The sequence below is a fragment of the Trachinotus anak genome, unplaced genomic scaffold (genome assembly GCF_046630095.1).
Source record: "Trachinotus anak isolate AG129_WGS33_773 ecotype Australia unplaced genomic scaffold, CSIRO_AGI_Tana_v1 ptg000021l, whole genome shotgun sequence".
In the NCBI taxonomy this organism is placed as follows: domain Eukaryota; kingdom Metazoa; phylum Chordata; class Actinopteri; order Carangiformes; family Carangidae; genus Trachinotus; species Trachinotus anak.
The window spans coordinates 5,547,410-5,566,080 of record NW_027273872.1 but is presented as its reverse complement, the minus strand read 5'-3'; the positions used below and the strand labels follow the sequence as shown (position 1 = coordinate 5,566,080).

General features: G+C 38.1%; 4 protein-coding genes across 7 annotated transcripts in view; 2 read left to right on the top strand and 2 right to left on the bottom strand.

Moving 5' to 3' along the window:
- Positions 1–6,113, top strand: part of LOC139606246 (uncharacterized) — a 28,439-nt gene extending 22,326 nt beyond the window's left edge. The window contains exons 5-7 of one of the 2 annotated variants that reach the window (XM_071458309.1): positions 4,979–5,095; positions 5,205–5,251; positions 5,335–6,113. In XM_071458309.1, the coding sequence (XP_071314410.1) occupies positions 4,979–5,095; positions 5,205–5,251; positions 5,335–5,472 (302 nt within the window). In that variant the 3' untranslated portion in view covers positions 5,473–6,113. The remainder of the gene's footprint in view (positions 1–4,978; positions 5,096–5,204; positions 5,252–5,334) is intronic. The other variant, XM_071458307.1, reaches the window with a different exon arrangement.
- LOC139606238 (uncharacterized) overlaps positions 1–18,671 on the bottom strand; it is a 60,226-nt gene that overhangs the window by 3,843 nt on the left and 37,712 nt on the right. The gene's annotated exons all lie outside the window — the stretch shown is intronic.
- Positions 6,220–9,656, bottom strand: LOC139606241 (uncharacterized). Its single transcript, XM_071458294.1, has 6 exons — positions 9,477–9,656; positions 8,981–9,316; positions 8,544–8,888; positions 8,032–8,139; positions 7,659–7,723; positions 6,220–7,294 (listed from the first exon to the last, which is right to left on the bottom strand). Exons 1-6 carry the CDS (start codon positions 9,517–9,519, stop codon positions 7,142–7,144), a joined length of 1,050 nt encoding a protein of 349 aa, XP_071314395.1. The 5' UTR covers positions 9,520–9,656; the 3' UTR covers positions 6,220–7,141.
- Positions 13,781–18,442, top strand: LOC139606242 (uncharacterized). The gene is made up of 6 exons (XM_071458295.1): positions 13,781–14,346; positions 14,479–14,808; positions 15,028–15,384; positions 15,522–15,653; positions 15,811–15,869; positions 15,960–18,442. The coding sequence occupies exons 1-6, from the start codon at positions 14,304–14,306 to the stop codon at positions 16,083–16,085; spliced, it is 1,047 nt and encodes a 348-aa protein (XP_071314396.1). The 5' UTR covers positions 13,781–14,303; the 3' UTR covers positions 16,086–18,442.

Genomic DNA, 18,671 nt, shown 5'->3' with positions numbered 1-18,671 from the left:
AAGAGACTGAGCCTCCTCTTTTGTTACTGTGAAACGTGCAAATTTTTCACTAACTGTTATTTTGCCACTGATTACATCAGCAACTTTTTCCACCATGTGTCCAAGAGGCTGCTTATACCAGTAAAATCCGCCTCCTTTGTCAGAGACTGGACATTGAAAAGTAACATTATCACCAACTTCAACCACAGTCAAAGAGATCAGGTGAGGAACCTCTGCAGTTTGAGTCAGAGCTGAAGAAAAGAGACAAACGAGAACAAAGTTACAACATGAGAAGACAAAATAAAACATCTGACATAAAAAGATTATTACAGGGCCTGGCTGGAGATATGTGGCTACATTTAAACAAAAAACAGTTTGCAGTGGTATTTTGTCAGACAAGTCGAGCACTTACACCCTGTGCAAAGAAGAATCAAAGCAGCCAGTTTTCCGATCATTGTGGTACAGCACCCTTCTCTTGCACTGCTGATGTCTTCCTACCTGAGTGGAGGGTTTAGTCACAAGATCATCACAGTTTACAAAGTAAAGTCAGTGATTGGCTGAAATGAAAAATATGACCTCCCTCCCACTTTTTCCAAACCTGTGGTGCATTTTGATTTGATAAAAGATGAACATGTACTTAGTATTATTTTTTTGTCCTCGTTCTGACCACTTAACCCTATAATACCAAATGCATCAAATTTGATACAAGCATTTCTGAGACCTATTGCATCACCTTATGGTCAAAACTTCACTCAAAACCCTCTTGTATCCAATCTGAAACTTGTCTTCCAGCCCCTGGTGGATCCCTTTATCACTACAACATTTCAAACACAGTACATGGGACAATCCAAGTTGGCCACCTTCAGATAGTTCCCAACTCACTGGATCAAGGTAAAGAAAATTGCCATTTTTACGATTTTCCAGTGACATTTTCTTTGAAATTTTTAGTGATATTCTAAAATGAACACTTAATCTGTTGAAGCAAGTTATAATTACATAACTTTTTGCATTTTAGTATGTAGTAAAATCGTGTATAAAATTTGGAAAAACCTATATGCAAATAATTTTTTGTATTTTTTTTTTTTTTAAATTTTGTGAAAGGGCCAAATAAAGGCTCCAGATTCAATAAATCAGAATTTTCTGTCCATTATTTCTGGGGTCAGGCATTACAGGGTTAATCGTGACTGAAGTTTTATTTACCTGAAAACTAGTTTTTATGTTTTTTGCTTAGTTTAGCAAAAGTACTGGATGTTTTTTAGATGGAGCAAGATTTCTGTTGTTTAATGCAGCACAGATGTCCTCACACACTGGATGTAGTGGAGGCTAGCTTGTTAGCTAATGAGATGCAACATGTAAATGTGACACCAGTGGAGTTGCTGAAAGCTTCCTTCTCCTCTGTCAGTGCAGGATGGTTGTTTTTCCTCCACTGTTTGTGCTGAACTAGGACATCATGTTAGGAGTCATGTTAGCAGCAGTGTGGGTGGTGGTCTGTGGGTTTGAGGGACAGTTGCAGGACAAAGGTGAGAGGAGCTGATCTGTTGGCAGTGAACTCAAGACCATGTTTACTTGATCAGCATCACCAGTTTCTTTCTGACTAAAGTCTGTCCAACCTGTATTTTATGTGTCATTTGCTTTGTTAACCAGTCTTGCTGACCCAGGTCTTGTTCACAGTCTGAAGTAGTATTTTGATTGTTCCCAGATGAATCAGGCTCATAGACCTGACATTAACCATGGGCCTCAACCACGGCTGTTTGTACCTGTGTGAAATAAGTAGTTTCAGCTGTGGTGTCACATTTGAGCCAAGTGCACATGGAGACACAAAGTGAGAGTAAGAGAGAGACTAGTAGATACAGTATACAGTCAGTGGGTTTGACAGTGAACTACTGTGTATTTCTCCACCACAACTTAGATACAGTTAATCTTTCTTTGTTAAATATAATATAGTGTAGTTGAAAATACCAGGATACAGGTACTGACATGAATAAACTCCTGTGTCTCCCTGATCTCGCATCACTTTGTAGAGATATTCTGCATGTCTGCCTGGAGAGCAACAAGCAAAGCCACATGCAGCAGCTACACTGACACACACAGCTTGTGGTGGGACATTTCTCCACCCTCTGACCAACCACTGAACATGTTCACTGAGAACAGACCTGACTATGAGCTTCAACAGGATATGAAGTGAAGGAGGAGCTACATGAAGCTTCAGCAGCTAATTTTAGGTGATCAAACTGAAATGTTTCTTTTAGTTTTACTTCCCTTTTAATGTTCTCATTTAAAGTACAAATAATGTTTGTCTTTCCCATGTACATTTCCTTTGTACATCTACAAAATGTACAGTCTTTATATTAGTTCAAGTTTTATTTTAACATTGATTTCAGTTCATTCAGCATTAATTTATACAGGCTGTCAGTCCATCACTGCACCAAGTGATGCACATTGAAACAGACTTTAACAAGACAAACAAACCAGTGTGTGTCAATAATGTTATAATGTTAAATTAAACTTAAGATCACAGGGTGGGATAAGTGACTGATTAACACCTCCCGCATCTCACAGCAGCTACCAGTGAAAAGCATCAAACCACAGAAAAGTGCAATTAAAAATCATCATAGCACAGCATGACTGAGCAGCTGTGTGTGTGTGTGTGTCCTGTACCCTTTAACTATTCCCTTTAATTAATATTAATTAACAATAATATAGTATACAGTGGTGGTATTCAACCATGTCTGCCTCGGGGGAAGTTTGGGGTTAAAGGAGGTGAACGTTTCCACTCACACTGTATTGTGTGATATTTAGCTACTCGGCATCTGCAGCTGCTGTTTCAGATCAAACATCCTCCATGGGCGACTGAAAAAGCTGTTTGTGTGACCAGGACAGAGCTAAGTCACCGATACTCTGTCTCCCATTCAGCCCTATATCTGACAGCCTGTTTCTTTATTCTGATAGACACAGAGAGAGAGAGACAGGAAGAGCGAGGAGATGACATGCAGCACAAGCCCACGGGCCGACCTTGAACCCACTCCAATGAGGTCAGAACAGAGCTTTAATGATATGTGCTCTACCTGGTGAGACACCACAGCATCGTACTGTAATCCATATGTGCAGAAGGCAACCACAGAGCTTGTCAGTCTACTGCTAATTAATAAACTTCCCCATTCAACATGTAGAGTAGAAGATCTGTCACAAAACTGTGCTGTTGTGTATTTTTAAGTGGTTATACAAAATTTCTTTAGCTTTCTTAGTGGGTATACAGCCTGTACCTGCATATCATGTAGACTACACCACTGCATTCACCTGGCCTTTTTAAAAACTGTAAAACAGCAGCACAAGCCCAGCTTCCTGAGGCTAAAGTAGAGAGTGAGAGAGGAAGAAAAGCCGCTTTGTATTTACACCTTAGTTTGAAACCACAGCCACAACAACACTTAAGTTTCCATGCATCGTTTGTGCTTGTATCTATGATACAGTGAGAGTTGTGCTCTACCACTGCCTTTTAGCAGCACCCTGATGAGAAATGAAGTATAGAGATGGTGAGACCACAACCACCTCCCCAGCTCTGTATCTGTGCTCTTCCTGCTGAAGTGACTGACATGAAGAGTGGGAGGGTCATCACTGATGATGTGGAGCCTCACAATTGGCTCATATGATATTTAAGATGGCTCCTCTGTCTTTGTGTATCACTGTGGCAAATGGCATCTTAACTGTGGTGACAACAGTGTTGTAGGATGGTAGATTTTGATTTGGGGACACAGGTCCTTACACTGCATTCAGTGATATATAACACAGTATGCATTTATTAATGACAGCTTTTTGGGCTCAATATTTCAAATCACCATTTAAGTAGTAAAAAAATGGTTGAATTGTAAACTTTATTTTTCATCAGATTTTGATGGCAGTGATGTAACAAGAGAGCAAATAATATTGTTATGATTTGATCATGTAGAGAAGAAGTGATTAAGTCGCTCTCAGAATTAAATTCACTTTTCTGCTGTGAATCATTTACATCCAGTGATAATGTTTAGTGGCAATGTAGGAACTACTGTCACCACCCTGACTGAACAGGCCTCCAGTGAGGTGGAGGCTGGGTGGAGCTTTAAAGGAAATTACATGGTGTCATCAAACTCGATGTACTGCTGAGAATGATAAAGATGTTTGTTGCCCAACAACAAAACCAATAGTTTGATTCGTATGTGTGAATCAAGTGACATTAGTAAAACATGTTGATATGTGATAGGGACAGTATCAATGAATCTAAAAAATTAGCACCTGCCATTAATTTTAGTGTTTCTGGAAACTGCGTTACAACCCCAATAAATATGGTGATACAACAGTGAAATAAAACAACACACAAAATATGTACAACACAAAAATGTGCAGTATTGAGTCATATTGTCTCTTCTTTGCCCCCTTGTGTTCTCTAATTCATGACCCTCTCTCTGTAAAATTACAATAATGGTGATGTAGTATCAGCTGAAAAGTCAATAAATAATTGCATAAATCTAAAGGAAAATGTTGTGGATCAGTGCACACTTACTGTTCACATCAAATCAGATCATCTGTTGTGTTTACTCTCAGTGTCAGTTACAAAAACCTGAAACAAACATGAAACAAAAGTTTTTTGTCGCTGTTTCATGTCTTTAACCCGGAAAGATGGTCGACATTATTTCCACTGTGGTGGCTCACTGACAGACCAGCATGATGAGAGGCCAATCAGATGCTCTCACATTGGTCCCTCCCACTTCATACAACTACATTAAGGCAAATCATCTTAAAATAGCGTTTAAATTAACTGCAGTCTCAGGAAAATGCTGAACATATTCCTTTTAGCGCTGTTACTCAGAGCAGCACGTAAGTATATAAAGTCAGCTTTTTATTCTGGAATATATGTTGTAAGTTAATATTCATCTTCTTGCATCAATTTAGCACAGGGCATAAATGAATCTGTCATTAAACATAATTTACTTTTACTAATTGTTTCTGCCTTTTCATCATGTTTCAGAAACCAGCATGTGGTCAGAGACGGCCAGTGCAGTTATATTCCTGCTGTGTGCTGTGTTGGTTATAAGTCTGACTGTCATAGCCTTCCTGATTTGCATTTTGATCAACAAAAACAAGTGTGAGTGTTGCAGCAATAATCAAAGTTATTCATACGTCTCTCTCCAACAGTAGAACTATACTGCATCCTGACTGACTGTCATCTATATATTTTCCATTTTATACTCCAGCGGCTGATGCCCTGCCAGAAAACAGTGGTGGTCACAGGAATCAACAGGTGAGGAATTTAAATGTTGGATCAACCTCATCAGAAAAGCTGATTAAGTTTTTTCAACTTCGTCGTCTCAAACATTTTCTCAGAGAGATGAGGACACATGGGTTTATTCTGCTGCCATCTTCACCATGATGAAAACTGGAAGTCGTGCATTAGAGGATGGAAAAGCAGCAGACAGAGAGAGGATCCAAGCTGCTGTCAAAACTTTTGGGTTGGAGCAATGAAATAAAATCACTTTGGTATTATCTGAGTGTATAATGCAGTTAATATCAGTCTGTTTGGAGGTAAATCTTTTGTTAAATATGGTTGTTAAGTAATACTGTACATAATATATGTTATTTTGAATTTTATTCTGTCCATACATTTAAAGCTCGTCAGATTGAAAAAGAAAAAATGAGTTAATTGAAAATGTAGTTTAAATTTTCCATCCAGCTTATCCTGTGCTGGGTCAGTGGGAGCTGCTTATCCCAGCTCAAACTGTGTGAGAGGTGAGGTACACCCTGGACCAGTCTCCAGTCTCTCACAGAGCTGACACATACACACCTACAACCATTCATACTCATATCTACAGGAACATGTAGAGCCCACTTTAGTACAATTTAGAGAATTCACTTGAATTGAATGACTTTGGACTGTGAGAGGAAACTCATGCTGGCACCTGAAAAACAAGCACCCAGAAAGGTTCCAGGCCTGTGTCTCAAACTGGTTGAATTATATGAAATAGTTTTATTGCATTTGAGTTGGACTTATTTTGAAAAAGTGATCGCAGCTTTTAATTATAATATTTCCCTTAATGCAGCCAGATCAGCGATGCAATGATACTTTCCTCATCTTGTAAAGGCTTCATGCAAATGTGCAAACACACACACACACACACACACACACACACACACACACACACAAACATGATAAAGTAATTTTTTTTCCTGCTGCAATTTCTTTATGTATATTATATATATATATAATTTTTTTTTTTCTTTACACAATTCAACTATTTTCAACTATTCTTGATTTAGTGACCTGTAACAGGAAACCTGTTTTCTTTAAATAAACTCAAATCCAAAATCAGCTTTCCAGGAAGTGGGCAACTCTAAATATGAAATGTGTGATTTGTGTCTCAACCATGACGTTCATTATTTTCATTTCGACAAGTAAATGACGCAGTGTTGGTGGTTTGAATATCTTCATTAAAAGTTAAAGTCAAAGAAAAGTTTATTCATTTACATTTGAGGCAGAAAACCAGTGATTAAGGCTACATCCACACTAATACGTTTCAGTTTTCAAAACACATCACTTTCGCAAAGTTTTCATCTGGCGTCCACTACTCCAGAGTTTTAAGGCCTCTGTCAGCATCCACATGCCCAGTGTTCATGAGTGGTCATGTGATATGCGTTTTCAGGTGTGTTAGTATGGACGGAGATTCTAATACAGAGCTAAAACGCTTTAAAACTCAGTTTTAAACTCATGTTGAAATGAAAATATATCAGTGTGGATGTAGCCTTAGAATCAGCACTACAGGTAATACGAGAGGTTGTTTGGAGACAGAAACCACATGCAAAACAAGATCATTAAAAATATTACAAGCTTTGACTGGTTCACAGACATTTGACAAATAAAACAATTATTCAAAAGTAAAAAGTAAAAAACACCAAAAGCTATTTAAGTTCACAGACACGCTTACAATGTCACCTTACACAAATACTGCAACATATGCGAGGCTATGTAGTTAATTAAAAAATAAATTTAGAAAAAATACACATTCTGATTCTGACAATGAAAAACTGCTTCCCTTTGCAATGAGCTGTCAGCTGGTTATAAAATGTCACAAGTGCACAAATCCAAACTGAGAACCTCTGTAGAGACGTGGGGAGGGGTGCTCTGGCCCTGCTCTGCCTATAAAGAGGGGAGGTGCTGGTTGTAATAATCTGCTCTAACAACAGAGTACACACACTCTTGTATGTACTCTTTCCTGATCTTCTTTCCTCTTCTCACTGTCCCTGTGGAGCAACCCAGGGCTGCACAGTTCACCGCCTTTGTTTCACCATCCTGCAACAAATATACAAACATTAGTTTGTTAATCGCAAATGTTTCAGAGAGATTAGGGCTGTAACATCAAGACCAATTATGTCAAGACTGGTAACACATCTGTAGGTTTGCTTTGCAGTGACTTTACAGTGAGCTTAATGTACTTGATTTTAAAAAAATATTAATTTATTATATACTAAGAGACGTAATATTGTAGCCACTCAAATGATAGTTTCTTATATTTTCCTTACATGAGAATAATATAAATAGGGAGTTTGGTTCAGAGATTTTGATAAATATAGGTCATAGGTAGAATATTTATCATGCACCAAAATCAACTGTCCCTATCCAGTGGAAATAAGACACCAAACCACTGTATATTTACCAGATCACTTGCTTCATCCACAGTTGACTCGTCATATCCAAGGTGAAGAGAAGCACTCATTGCTCCTGTTAGGGTTAGGGTTAAATAACCTCAACCAGGTCATTTACATTTTCTAAAAGGCTTGATACAAAGACTGGCATCAAATGTGAGTGTGCAGTTGAAGAAAGTAAACATGAGGAAATTAAAAATGTAGAAAACCACAAACTCAGAGATAATGAAACACTAGTATCATCTAGAGAAATCCTACACTGCTCAGAAATGCATCATGTTGTGTTTTAACAGCAAAGTGATTTCATGCATTCAGACCTTTAAAATGGAGACTCAAAGAGTTTAACTGAAATGAAAATGAAAAATAAAATATGAGATAACGCACCTTTGCAATGATCAGAGTCACTCAATGTAAGAACAGCTATCACAGTCACGCAGCAGGCAAACAGTCCTCCAAGAACAAGAACAACAGGGTCCAGTTCTGAAACATGTCCTGTGAGACATGAAGAAATATTTAAATATCAACTTCTGAGAATAATTATTTTTATAACTGGAAATGCAGTGGCATTTACTAAACTAATGATGTTTTATCAACCAGGATTGATCAGTCAGTGTTCAAAATTATGTCATGATAAATCTTCATTATATTTTATTTCTCGGCTAGAGACAGACAATAGTGAACACTGAACACTAGTGAACAATCATCACTGCATCTTGAAATGGAATAAGGCACATTGGTTTTTTAGGGAACAAAAATTCATGATTATTATGTAATTATTATGAATGACTGAAGTCACTTTCAATGTTTTTGAACAGCAAATGTTTTATTATATTAACAAAGCCCAATTAGGTTATGTTAAAATCATTTATAATTTAAAAACAACTGTAAACACCTACTTGTCTCCACTTTAGTTCCTTCACCAAACAGGATCTGTCCACATGTGACCACAGCACAGTAGTAAGTCCCAGCATCAGAGGAGTTGTGTATAGTTTTGGACAAACTGTAGGCACAGCTTCTTTCCTCTTGTTCATCTCTCCTGCTGCTGTGAGTGTAAATGATGCCTGGATGAAATCCTCCTGATCCAGCTCTGAACCAGTGCACACTGTGTTCACCTGGACACTGGACTCTGTTTCCTTTGTTCGTGGAGAGAAGTGAACACTGGAGAGTCATCAAGGCTCCCAGCTGGACTGATGCTGTCTCCGGACTTTGTTTCACATAAATATCTTTTTGCTGATTATGATCTGTGTGATTCAATGAAAAGGCATCAAAAATATTTCACAATCTAAACAGTTTCATTCACATCAACAAAAACCTTGAAAGGTAGATATTTTACCGTTCACAGCCAAGAATGTGCCATTGCTGAAGGTCTGTAAATATCCTGCTGCACTGTGACAGAAGTATGTTGCTTCGTCCTCTTTGCTGACATTTCTGATGGTAAGAAGAGACTGAGCCTCCTTTTTTGTTACTGTGAAACGTCCAAATTTTTCACTAACTGTTATTTTGCCAACGATTACATCAGCAACTTTTTGGACCATATGTCCAAGAGGCTGCTTATACCAGTTCAATCTGCCTCCTCTGTCAGAGACTGGACATTGAAAAGTAACATTATCACCAACTTCAACCACAGTCAAAGAGATCAGGTGAGGAACCTCTGCAGTTTGAGTCAGAGCTGAAGAAAAGATACAAACGAGAACAAAGTTACAACATGAGAAGACAAAATAAAACATCTGACATAAAAGATTATTACAGGGCCTGGCTGGAGATATGTGGCTACATTTAAACAAAAAACAGTTTGCAGTGGTATTTTGTCAGACAAGTCGTGCACTTACACCCTGTGCAAAGAAGAATCAAAGCAGCCAGTCGTCCGATCATTGTGGTACAGCACCCTTCTCTTGCACTGCTGATGTCTTCCTACCTGAGTGGAGGGTTTAGTCACAAGATCATCACAGTTTACAAAGTAAAGTCAGTGATTGGCTGAAATGAAGAATATGACCTCCCTCCTACTTTTACCAAACCTGTGGTGCATTTTGATTTGATAAAAGATGAACATGTAATTATTTTTTTTTGTTGTTTTGTTGTCCTCGTTCTGACAACTTAATCGTGACTGAAGATTTTGTTGACTTGAAAACTAGTTTTTATGTTATTTGCTTAGTTTAGCAAAAGTACAGGATGTTTTTTAGATGGAGGAAGATTTCTGTTGTTTAATGCAGCACAGATGTCCTCACACACTGGATGTAGTGGAGGCTAGCTTGTTAGCTAATGAGATGCAACATGTAAATGTGACACCAGTGGAGTTGCTGAAAGCTTCCTTCTCCTCTGTCAGTGCAGGATGGTTGTTTTTCCTCCACTGTTTGTGCTGAACTAGGACATCATGTTAGGAGTCATGTTAGCAGCAGTGTGGGTGGTGGTCTGTGGGTTTGAGGGACAGTTGCAGGACAAAGGTGAGAGGAAATGTGAGCAAAGCCACACAGAGGTAAATGTTTGTGTGAGAGAGACAGAGGGACACATTTCCTATGAAGTAATTACATTTTATCAACCCATAGAAATACTGAGTTTCTCAGTAGTTTCTATTGTACAAATGGAAAACACAATTTGGACTAATGGAGTTTTTCCACACAAAAGACACAAATGTCTCCTGATCTGTTGGCAGTGAACTCAAGACCATGTTTACTCGATCAGCATCACCAGTTTCTTTCTGACTAAAGTCTGTCCATCCTGTATTGTATGTGTCATTTGCTTTGTAAACCAGTCTTGCTGACCCAGGTCTTGTTCACAGTCTGAAGTAGTTTTTTGATTGTTCCCAGATGAATCAGGCTCATAGACCTGACATTAACCATGGGCCTCAACCACGGCTGTTTGTACCTGTGTGAAATAAGTCGTTTCAGCTGTGGTGTCACATTTGAGCCAAGTGCACATGGAGACACAAAGTGAGAGTAAGAGAGAGACTAGTAGATACAGTATACAGTCAGTGGGTTTGACAGTGAACTACTGTGTATTTCTCCACCACAACTTCCCACAACTGTAGACAGAAGCATGGCAACAAAAACATATAGGAAGCATTTTCTGTTGTAGACACATTTAATATTTCTTTGTTCAAAATAATATACTGTATATGAAAATGCCAGGGTGCAGGTACTAACATTAATAAACTCCTCTGTCTCTCTGATCTCACATCACTTTGTAGAGATATTCTGCATGTCTGCCTGGAGAACAACAAGCAAAGCCACATGCAGCAGCTACACTGACACACACAGCTTGTGGTGGGCCATTTCTCCACCCTCTGACCAACCACTGAACATGTTTACTAAGAACAGACCTGACTATGAGCTTCAACAGGATATGAAGTGAAGGAGCAGCTACATGAAGCTTCAGCAGCTAATTTTAGGTGATCAAACTGAAATGCTTCTTTTAGTTTTACTTCACATTTAATGTTCTCATTTAAAGTACAAATAATGTTTGTCTTTCTCATGTTTTTAAAGATAGAACTATAGATATCTACAAAATGTACAGTCTTTATATTAGTTCAAGTTTTATTTTAACTTTGATTTTAGTTCATTCAGCATTAATTTATACAGGCTGTCAGTCCATCACTGCACCAAGTGATGCACATTGAAACAGACTTTAACAAGACAAACAAACCTATGTGTGTCGATAATGTGACAAACTAAACTTAAGATCACAGCACAAACTGCCGCCAAAAAACAAAACAGGGTGGGACAAGTGACTGATGAACACCTCCCCCATCTCACAGCAGCTACCAGTGAAAAGCATCAAACCACAGAAAAGTGCAATTAAAAATCATCATAGCACAGCATGACTGAGCAGCTGTGTGTGTGTGTGTGTGTGTGTGTGTGTCCTGTACCCTTTAACTACTCCCTTTAATTAATATTAATGAACAATAATACAGTATACAGTGGTGGTATTCAACCATGTCTGCCTCGGGGGAAGTTTGGGGTTAAAGGAGGTGAACGACTCCACTCACACTGTATTGTGTGATATTTAGCTACTCGGCATCTGCAGCTGCTGTTTAAGATCAAACATCCTCCATGGGCGACTCAAAACGCTGTTTGTGTGACCAGGACAGAGCTAAGTCACCGATACTCTGTCTCCCATTCAGCCCAGTATCTGACAGCCTGTTCCTTTATTCTTATAGACACAGAGAGAGAGAGACAGGAAGAGCGAGGAGATGACATGCAGCACAAGCCCACGGGCCGACCTTGAACCCACTCCAATGAGGTCAGAACGGAGCTTTAATGATATGTGCTCTACCTGGTGAGACACCACAGCATCGTACTGTAATCCATATGTGCAGGAGGCAACCACAGAGCCTGTCAGTCTACTGCTAATTAATAAACTTCCTCAGTCAACATGTAGAGTAGAAGATCTGTCACAAACTGTGCTGTTATTATCCTTGGACATTTTTAAGTGGTTGCAAAAACTCTATCTTTCTTAGTGGGTATACAGTGTAACCTGCATATCATATAGACTACACCACTGTATTCACCTGGCCTTTTTAAAAACTGTAAAACAGCAGCACAAGCCCAGCTTCCTGAGGCTAAAGTAGAGAGTGAGAGAGGAAGAAAAGCTGCTTTGTATTTACACCTTAGTTTGAAACCACAGCCACAACAACGCTTAAGTTTCCATGCATCGTTTGTTTGTCAGTGGTGACTGTGAACGTGTGTTAATGTGTGTGTCAGATGCAGCAACAGTGTGGACACAAAGAAAAGGCAGAAAGTACAAAACAGGACTCAGAGTAGATGAAAGTATTTACTGCAAAGCTTTTGTTTTAAATTAGTTTTCCTCTGTCCATCCTTCTGTATATGTCACTGTGTGTGTGTATTATGTTTACAGGGGCCGGACACAGTGTTGTTTCAGATGATCATTAATATAACTGTGTGCTAATTTTCCCAACAACACATGAAGTATTAATAAACACTTTACTGTCAAACCAACATGTTCTGTCTTGTGGTCAACAGCATGTTGACCTTGATGACGGCCACAAACCAAACAAAATATGTTGATCTGACAAATATTTGCTGTAGTTTTAACTCTGTAGTTTGTTCATTTATCTGTTTTCTGTATTTGGAGTTGTAGCAGACACCTCCACTCTGCTTTAGTCATTGTCTGATGCCAGAGTCTGTTACTGTTACTGAGTCTTTCCAACACTGTGACATGGCATCAGCCAGGATTTCTTCATGTTGATCACCTTGGCATTTTTACTACGTTACTGCAAGAGAAAAACCTCTCTCTTAGTAACCTCTCTTAGTGGTGCTCTGCTACTGCCTTTCAGCAGCATCTTGAAAAGAAATGAAGTGAGTTCAGAGGACAGATGGTGAGACCACAACCACCTCCCCAGCTCTGTATCTGTGCTCCTCCTGCTGAAGTGACTGACATGAAGTGTGGGAGGGTCGTCACTGATGATGTGGAGCTTCTGAATTGGCTCATATGATATTTAAGATGGCTCCTCTGTCTTTGTGTATCACTGTGGCAAATGGTGGCATAACTGAGTGGTGACAACAGTGTTGTAGGTAGAGCTTGATATTAACTGATATATTACATGTACATATATATCATGAAATCATAATTAAAAGCTTTTTGGGTTAATAACTCATCCTCAAATAACCATTAGTGTATTAATAAAATATATATATATATATATATATATATATATATATATATATATATATATGTGTGTGTGTGTGTGTGTGATTTTCATGACAGTGATGTCACAAGAGAGCAAATAATATTGTTTTGATCAAATCAAACTTAATCAATAACATTGACAGTGTTGAGGCCACAAAGCTACAGGATAATGAGAAAATTCACTATTTTGTGTTTGGTGCTATTTGAACAGCAACAGCAGCAGTTTTGATAAATAAATCCCACAGTTATTAAATGTAAATGTTTGGACACAGAAACATGTAGAGTAGCAGTTATTAAGTTGCTCTCAGAATTAAACTGACTTTTCTGCTGTGAGTCATTTACATCCAGTGATAATGTGTACTGGCAATGTAGGAACTACTGTAACCACCCTGACTGAACAGGCCTCTGGTGAGGTGGAGGCTGGGTGCAGCTTTAAAGGAAATTACATGGTGTCATCAAACTCGATGTTCTACTGAGAATGACAAAGATGTTTGTTGCCCAACAACAAAACCAATTGTTTGATTAGTGTGTGTCAATCAAGTGCACACACCCACAGTTCTGAGAAGAGGTGAAATTTAACATCATTAAAAACACCTGTTGACTTTGGGTGTGCAGAGGATTTAATCAGTTATTTTACCATGACTATATTTTTCTCACCTTAACCAATATCATAAAAAAATGGCACATTAACAATTGTGGAAATATAATGGAAAATGTTGTAGATCAGTGCACACTTACTGTTCACATCAAATCAAATCATCTGTTGTGTTTACTCTCAGAAAAAAACCTCTCAAAAACCTGAAACAAACATGAAACAAAGGCTTTTTGTTGGTGTTTCATCTCTTTAACCCGGAAAGATGGTCGACATTATTTCCACTGTGGTGGCTCACTGACAGACCAGCATGATGAGAGGCCAATCAGATTGCTCTCACATTGTTCCCTCCCACTTTACACAACTACATTAAGGCAAATCATCTTAAAATAACGTTTAAATTAACTGCAGTCTCAGGAAAATGCTGATCATATTCCTTTTAGCGCTGTTACTCAGAGCAGGACGTAAGTATATAAAGTCAGCTTTTTATTCTGGAATATATGTTGTTAGTTAATATTCATCTTCTTGCATCAGTTGAGCACAGGGCATAAATGAATCTATCTCTGTTATTAATCTCTATCTCTCTGTATTTTTAGGATGCACAGATGATCTGATCTTTGAGACAAAGACTGTTGATGTTGGAGCTGAAGTGAAGTTGACGTGTATCCGCCAAACATCTGATCATGGTGCCAACTTATTTTGGATCAGGCTTGTTTCTGGAAAGTTTCCTGAAACCTTGGGAAAAACATTTTCATTTGATTATGACGGTGTTAATAAGACTCCTCGCATCACAGCAAAACAAGAGCCTGGAACTTTTCTTCTGCAAATTAGTGGAGCAGAGCTAAGTGATACTGGACTGTACTACTGTATAAAAGTGAAACAGCTTGATATGGAATTTTTAAAAGGAACATTTCTGATAATTAAAGGTAAATAAAATAAAGTAGACAGACATTTGATTTCATTAAGAAAATGTAATTACCATGCTAACACCGAACACCATTTATAACAGCAGTTTTCCTACATGTCTACATAAAGATAGTATATATTTCTATAATTTATTAGTAAGTTTTTACATTAATATGTTTAAATAATTTCCTTTCATTTAACTGAGTAAAGCATGTTTATGTTTGTGTTTGAAATACCAGGACCAGAACCTGATATCACTGCCATCATTCAAGTCCCTCCATCTGATCCAGTCCGTCCAGGAGACTCAGTGACTCTGCAGTGTTCAGTCCTCTTTGACTCTGAGAAGAAAACATGTGCAGGAGATCACAGTGTGTACTGGTTCAGAGCCGGAGTAAATAAATCTCATCCCAGTTTAATCTATGCTCATGGAAACAGTGGTGATCAATGTGAAAAGAGTCCTGAGGCTCAGTCGACACAGAAATGTGTCTACAACTTCTCCAAGACCGTCAGCTCCTCTGATGCTGGGACTCATTACTGTGCTGTGTCCACGTGTGGAGAGATATTATTTGGAAATGGAACAAAACTGGACATTGAAGGTAACCACAACATATTTATTTATGATGAGGAAATTATTCCTCATATTCCCTTATTCACATAATATTATCAAATATTGTAAATTATTTATTACTATATGTTAAATTAATTCTAATTATTTCTTTATTCAATATTTCAGTTGTCAGCATGTGTGACTCACAAGAGAACGATGCAATGGTCCTTCTGTTGTGTGCTGCTTTGGCTATAAGTCTGATTGTGATAGTCGTCCTTGCTTGTGCCATTATTAAAAAATCTTGTTATTATTGCAACGGTAAGAAAAGTCACTCTTATATCAAACCATTAATCTTCTGATATTAGCTTTTCCCAAAAGCTAACATCATTTGATTCATTTTATCGTTTGATTTGTCCTGTGTAGAAGCAAACTTTAAAAAAACCCGCAAAACTATTACTTATTTTTATCAATGTAGCTCGTGTCAGTCTGCAAACAAATGCTGCAGCAGCCAGTGGTAATCAGCAAAGTCAGCAGGTAAGGAATATACAGATGTTACTAAAAACATTACCTTTTTTTTTTTTTTTCGTATGTACATGTTTTAAGTTTTGCACTTTATTTCCTCAGAGAAATGAAGACTCTCTCAGTTATTCTTCAGTAAATTTTACCAGGAGAAAACCTGGCAAAGCAGCGAGAAAGAAAGAAACAGAGGAGACGATCTACACTGATGTCAGGGCTTTTGTGATTAATTAACAAACACTGGCTTTATGATGGTTAAATAAGCTGTGTGGCACAGAATGTTGGAAATACACCAATGTGGCAGCACTTGTGCTTGCATTTCACCTTTGCAGTTGTTCACATAATATTATACTTTGGATAAACTGAAGTGTGTGTAAATGAGCATCACGCATAATTTTGACATTATTTTTAGATATTTTGGACAAATTGTTTGCAAACACTGAATAATATCTTTGAGCTTTGTTTATGATACAACATTACAACAACATTTAATACTTATGTGCATCTCCTCCCTATGATTTTGTGTCCATTTTATTATGGCGTTTTCAAAGATTTTCAAAGTCTTGAGAAAGCCATGAGAATAGTTTCTGTTGTCTCTTTTATCTCTTATTCTGTTTTATGGGTGTTAATTTCCTGCCAAGACTTTCAGTTCTTTCTCAGTGCAAAACCTGTACTAAAGCTAATCAACATGTGTGAACTTGTGATGTTTCATTTGTTAATAAACCAACATCTAAAATGCAACGTCTGATTTCTTAAAGTAATGTGTATGTACATATACATTAAGTGATTATTTTGAAAGGACTTTTAGTTGCAGTCACTTCAGGAAGCAGCTGGAGTAACAAAGTGTTGAACAACACAGTGGAAACAACTACAACATTTTAAAAGAAATAACTTAGGAAGTTCAAAGGGCATAATAGTTTTACATTTGCTTACTTTTTGTCACCTTTTTGCATTTTAAAAACCATGCAGACCTGTTAACACAAAAATCCCAATAGCTTTTCATTGCCATCAACACAGTGCAACATTTTTTTCCTGGAAAAGAAAAACAAATGCATGCCACTCTGCAAATAAAAAATATGCATTTAGGGGTAAAACAATATCAAAAAGTAGATTAAAAGCCTCATGGGAACTGTATGCAATTCACCTGTCCACAACTTTTGGCCCAGACTGAAATATCCTGACAAATGTTGGATGCATTGGCATTCAAGTTTGTAAAGACATTCGTGGTCTCCTGAGGACATAAGTTGGTAAATTATTTGGTGATCCCCTGACATTCAGGTTAGCTATAGCGGGGGTAGTCTCAAACAATAAATCAGGGCAAGAGCCACCAGACCAAACCACCTGCTAATTTTAAAGGCTAACCCAATCTGTTGAAAAATTGTTAGGCCACCTGAGTGATGAGCAGGCTGAGGAGGAACCTCACACACCACTACATTTACTGCATAATAGCAGCTTATAATGTACTTAAAACAGCAGGTCCCAGTATCACATTGTGGATCTTGATTTTGTAATCCATCTGTAATCAATCTTCTGCCAACTCACCAGCTTTCTCTTCTTTTCTGTTTGTTCTCTGAGCTTCAGCATCACAGTCATGCTGCGCCTCCAGAATGTCATTGCTGCTGCCCTCTTCACGTCCTCAAAGTCTCTGGCACACTTTCTCCAGTTATCCTCTGTTCCCATTGCCAGGCTCTATGCTGTTAGGATATTCAACATCTGCTCACAATTCCTGAGAAAAACCTCAGCTGTAATTATGGTTTCATACCATAGGAGAGCATCGGTACAAGGATGCTCTAGAGGTGTTATGGTTACATCCTTTTAACTTATTTCCATAGTGAGGACCCAATACTTTCCTCAAGGCCTTTGACCCACCAACAGGGTTCACCAATTGCACCAAGTCATCTATATCTCCTGTCCTCACTGGTTTCATCTGTTTATGTGCTTGTTTGATTACTGCAATATCATTCAGTAAGGCAGTGATTCACTTGCCACATCAACTCCAGTGGTGCCAGTTAGCACAAGGTAGAAGACATGTGAGTAACACCATATGTGTACTTGGTTAGGAGATGCTCCTCTGAGCAATACACAGAAGCCCCCCATTTTCTACCTTTAGAGTGGAATACACTGGGTATAAATGAAGTCAAAATCCTTGGACTGAGTTTGGGCAAAATAATCAAATGGACCTTCAGTGCGTTAATTTTTCCCTGTTCCTGAGCCTCTCATTACCAAGATGATCACGTTGTGGGTTACATTGGATGTAAGTGTGTTTCCATTCTGTTTTCTCAGTTAAGACTTTATGTACCAGCTGCATCATCTCGTATCATAACTTCTCCACAATGTACACTCAATTTTATTGAATGTATTGCATTTTTTCTTTTGATCCGGATTCACTGGTTCCAGTGATCACAGTTCAGCTTGGGGAACCTGTGACCTTCACATGTACTTACTTTGAAATTAATTGTGACACAGCAGAAACTTGCAAAACCTGAGTATGCACCAGAGTTTTCTGAATCCAGATTGAAGGTAAATGATGATAAAAATGTCATCAACCTGACGATAGTGAGGATGACTCAAGAAGATGAGGGGCTGTATCACTGTGCTATAACAGAGTGGCTTAGTATTCCTGTATGGAGTGGGACATATTTGATACTAAAAGGTAATAATGTGATCAATTTTTTACAATTTTTTTCAGCAAATATAAGCTTTTTTGAATTCCCTGAATATGTTTGGGGGTCTTCAATTTTTAACACAGTTTTGTATCACTCAGGAAACTCTCAGAGGACATTCAAAAAAATTCACATTATGAATGCTAAAACAAAGTCT